The 5,000-nt window shown below is 42.5% G+C and overlaps 1 protein-coding gene across 1 annotated transcript in view; it reads right to left on the bottom strand.

Annotated features, from left to right (window-relative positions):
• LOC310794038 (teneurin-3-like) overlaps positions 1 to 5,000 on the bottom strand; it is a gene marked incomplete at both ends in the record, with an annotated part of 116,806 nt that overhangs the window by 4,942 nt on the left and 106,864 nt on the right. The window contains one exon of the mRNA XM_083655900.1: positions 4,013 to 4,143. Within this exon, the coding sequence (XP_083512026.1) occupies positions 4,013 to 4,143 (131 nt within the window). The remainder of the gene's footprint in view (positions 1 to 4,012; positions 4,144 to 5,000) is intronic.

The raw sequence follows: 5,000 nt of genomic DNA, 5'->3' as shown, positions 1-5,000 counted from the left end.
TTTACTTTGTTCACGGAGTCGGAGACACGCTTTGTGAAGAGAAAGATACGAGATGACAAGACTGAGGAAAAAAGAAAGAGGAGATGGGAGGAATAGCAGGTAGGCTATCACTGTCCCTGATTCCTGAGGGTAAATTGAGTAATGCTGCAGAGAAGAGGAGAAGATACTGAATAATGACATCACAACAGCATAATGCTAATGTTAATTTAAAATTAAATATTCCTCTAAATATGGCTAAAAGTCCAAAAAACGTCAAATTTTCTTCGGCGCTGCCCGAGTCCCTTCCTTGTAGCACCCCGTACTTAAAAGTACTTCCAGCGCGGCTGCACACAGGGAGCGGAAAGGAAATCCATAAATGGTCAGAGCCGGTCGGTTGGAGCCAATGGCAGAGCTTGCAGGGCGTGGAAAAGGATTTTCTTCTATTGCCGACCAGAGTCCCTTCATTTCCGGGTATTCATGCATTCAAACGAGCCTGCCCCCACAGGTTAGAGAATAAAATAAATGTTTGTTTGTTTTTAACCGTTGGGCTCCCTGATTGTCTCTACACTACCCAGACGCCCCATTTGTGATTTTTCCATTATCCTGCTTTAAAAAGGAAGTCATCCAACATGCGTCTTTGTGACTTACTGAGGAGAGAAAAAAGATGCTGACTGTTTACCAGGAGCCTGTACTACAAAGCAAGTTCAACATTGGTGGTTTAGCTGTCCCAATGTTGGGAAAGTATTGGCAATCAACAGAGCATGGCCGAGTTTGTGCAAAACATTTTATCACAAGCTCCAGTCTTTAAGTATTTGATGTATATATCGCTACTGCTACTGCTAGTATGCTAAGCATGAGTGCATATGGTTGCTCTGCGACCTCAATCCTGTGGTCTAAAATGAAAGTCAAACTTAAACAACTGAATAATAGACTATTCAGATAGTTAACTAGCCCGTTCTCTTCAATCTGCGTACAAATTTGACTTAATTTCAACATGCACACATACTGTAGATGGTCAGAAAATAAAATTATATGAAGTTTAAACCTTTTTGACCTGTATTTATTTTCAACTTACTATTCTTTCAGACCAATAAGCATACCGATACAGTAGCCTACTGTAGTTGGTTAAACCCATACAATTGAATGATAATGTTATTATTTGCTGTCTAATAGCTGATGCTATTAACATCTATGTTTTTCCGACTTGTATCTTGAACGCACGTCGCCGTCGGAGATGGAGCGTTTCCCACTTCCCACTTCTCACGTGCACAGCATTAATGTTAAAGGGTGAGTCACTCTGCTTAATAAACAAACAATCCAAACCCCAGTCATTACATGGAAGAAACTAAAGGAGGGCTACGGCATTTCAAATAGTTAAAATAGAAGGTGCTCTTTGGTCAAAGGGACATAATAGTGTCAAAAAGACGGGAGGACCAAGGCACTTCTTCTAGCAAAGTTAAAAAAGCTTTATTATAATGTTATAATATAATTCATAATGAATTGAAACAGCAACATGTTTGGGTCAAACAGACCTTGGTCAGGGTGTGTGCGCACACACACACACACACACACACACACACACACACACACACACACACACACACTCTCACACACACACACACACACACACACACACACACACACACACACACACACACACACACACACACACACACACACACACACACCCAATTAAGCTTATAATACAGCTTTTTTAACTTTGCCAGAAGAAGTGCCTTGGTCCTCCCATCTTTTTGACCCACTCATTACATCTTGTTAATAACTGGCTGGTCCATGACAACATCTGATCCTCGGCCAGTGAAAACAAACACACTTCTGATCCCAGGCACATAAAACACTCAAGCCTCTCAGAGCCAGCTAGCGTTCTAAACCATGTTTGTTCAAAGCATCATTTTGTGAAGACAGATAGCCCAGGTCCAGGGGGCTAAATCCACCTCCAGGATCCTTGAAGCAAATTATCCCATCAATATTCTACAGACATGTTTCATTAAAGAGAGAGACTTGCTGGAAAACATTCAAAAGGCATAATTTCATTTCTCATCATATCATTTTTTCAGCTGCTCATTCATTTGAAAATTAGCACCAGTTGAATGCAATGAGGTGAAGTGAGAGCGGGTGGCGAGAGAGGACGTTGGGGCAGTGGCCAAATGGAAAAAAAGACCATTGGGATGACAGCCAATAGCCATGCAGTCTCTGCCATCTCATGTCAGGGGAAGCCAATCATTTTGCAGATTGGCAGTGCCCCTCATCTTTTTCATGCTGATCCACTCAAACGGTGACCTTGGCTTCATGTTCCACATCATTAAAGAAACAGGTTGAAGAGGACTCTCTCTGATATCCTCGGTGCAAAAGAAGGAACGTAAATTGATTTTCCTCACCGCCCAGTACGGCTGGGTATCATTTAAGAAATTACAATACCAGTACCAATACCAGTAACTTTAAAGTGATACGATACCAATAGGGTTCTTAATTTGATACCTTTTTCTTGTTTTTATGCACACTTTTGAACATCGTGGTGCCATCTCGGCACACAAATCGCACTCAAATTTGCCACCACAGACTGTATGGGTTGTACTGTAGCTGCTGTTGTGTAGAGTTAGTTTACCCAGCCCTACCACCCAGTATGTAGAGTTAGTTTACCCAGCCCTACCACCCAGTATGTAGAGTTAGTTTACCCAGCCCTACCACCCAGTATGTAGAGTTAGTTTACCCAGCCCTACCACCCAGTATGTAGTTAGTTTACCCAGCCCTACCACCCAGTATGTAGTTAGTTTACCCAGCCCTACCACCCAGTATGTAGAGTTAGTTTACCCAGCCCTACCACCCAGTATGTAGAGTTAGTTTACCCAGCCCTACCACCCAGTATGTAGAGTTAGTTTACCCAGCCCTACCACCCAGTGTGTACCACCCAGTATGTAGAGTTAGTTTACCCAGCCCTACCAACTTCTGCAACACATCTGGCTGCTGTTTGCAAGACAACTTCTGCAACACATCTGGCTGCTTTTTACAAGACAACTTCTGCAACACATCTGGCTGCTGTTTACAAGACAACTTCTACAACACATCTGGCTGCTGTTTACAAGACAACTTCTACAACACATCTGGCTGCTGTTTACAAGACAACTTCTACAACACATCTGGCTGCTGTTTACAAGACAACTTCTACAACACATCTGGCTGCTGTTTACAAGACAACTTCTACAACACATCTGGCTGCTTTTTACAAGACAACTTCTACAACACATCTGGCTGCTGTTTACAAGACAACTTCTACAACACATCTGGCTGCTGTTTACAAGACAACTTCTACAACACATCTGGCTGCTGTTTACAAGACAACTTCTACAACACATCTGGCTGCTGTTTACAAGACAACTTCTACAACACATCTGGCTGCTGTTTACAAGACAACTTCTGCAACACATCTGGCTGCTTTTTACAAGACAACTTCTACAACACATCTGGCTGCTGTTTACAAGACAACTTCTACAACACATCTGGCTGCTGTTTACAAGACAACTTCTACAACACATCTGGCTGCTGTTTACAAGACAACTTCTGCAACACATCTGGCTGCTTTTTACAAGACAACTTCTACAACACATCTGGCTGCTGTTTACAAGACAACTTCTGCAACACATCTGACTGCTTTTTACAAGACAACTTCTACAACACATCTGGCTGCTTTTTACAAGACAACTTCTACAACACATCTGGCTGCTGTTTACAAGACAACTTCTACAACACATCTGTCTGCTGTGTGGACATTGGTTTATGCAATCTCCACACAGCACACATTCATTTTAGGATTGATTATACGGGCTGATATCGCTTTGTCCTATAGACAACCAGTGCAGTGTTGATCAATTATACAATAAATATGTAATCATATCTATCAGATTCGGGGGGGTTTTAGTCAAAAAATAAGCTCATCATGTTGAGCTGTAACTCAGTCGTGCCTTGTCTTGTCCTGGTCAGAAGGTTTTCCATTGTTCTCTGGAGAGCTACTCACCCTGAGTTTTCTTCCAAACACAATGACTTTTCCTCGTGTCTGCTCCTTCCTGAATCTCCATTCCACCAGGTTCTGGCCGTTTTCTCCGGGCAGGGTCATGTTACGTCGGGCTACAGTTGGATTAGCAGCACCTAGCAGTGGATATCGCAAGAAACAGGGATATCACGAACAGGGCTAAGAATCTGAAAATGCGAGTCAAAGAAGCTGAAACATGATAGTTCCGGTCCTTCACTATGATTGGCTGAGCTGCATTCAAAGCCGTTGTAAAATACTCTATAAAGACACACCTGTGCACGCGTCACAGTATCACTGCGCCAAAAGCACCTGTGTTTCTACATGTGTGTTGATTGGAAACCATTCTGCTTACAGGATGTCATGGCTGAAGGACTACATTGCTTGGTTATTTGTTATCAAGATTGCATTTTTGTTACCCAAATTGGCAAAGGACCGCCTCACCTATCTTGGCTTGACCATACCCAGAGATCCTACACTAATATTTAAGTTGACTTTATTTTAAGACTTTAACAGTGTATAGAAAACTGGAAGGTCCTTCCTTTGTCCATGATTGGCCGTATACATTTAGTTAACACGTTCACTGCCAATGACGTGTTTTTACATCAAACAAAATCCAACCGTTAACTGCCAATGACGTGTTTTTACGTAAAAAAAAAAACGATTTTGTTTTTTTGACGGTGGGACGTTGATCTAACCCTTTTACGTCTCCTATACCAGAATTGGAGGTATTGAATGTGTATAATCTATTTTACCGACCCACTGAGTGGCGACATGTCTCTCCACAGTAGGAGAGGCGAGCCAACACTGGAGGGAAAAGCGCGAGGAAGCCGTTCTCATACAGTAAAATGGATGGCGAAAACGCTTTCACTTTCGCGCTGATGCACAGCGGTGGCAACGGTGGGGGGTTCCAAGAATAGATTGGATGCACACTTTGAAACACGCACCATAAATAAGCCCAGAATCGCAAGAGCTT

The sequence above is a fragment of the Poromitra crassiceps genome, assembly GCF_964638095.1.
Source record: "Poromitra crassiceps genome assembly, chromosome: 19".
Taxonomy (NCBI): domain Eukaryota; kingdom Metazoa; phylum Chordata; class Actinopteri; order Beryciformes; family Melamphaidae; genus Poromitra; species Poromitra crassiceps.
This window is presented reverse-complemented; position numbering and strand designations above follow the sequence as displayed.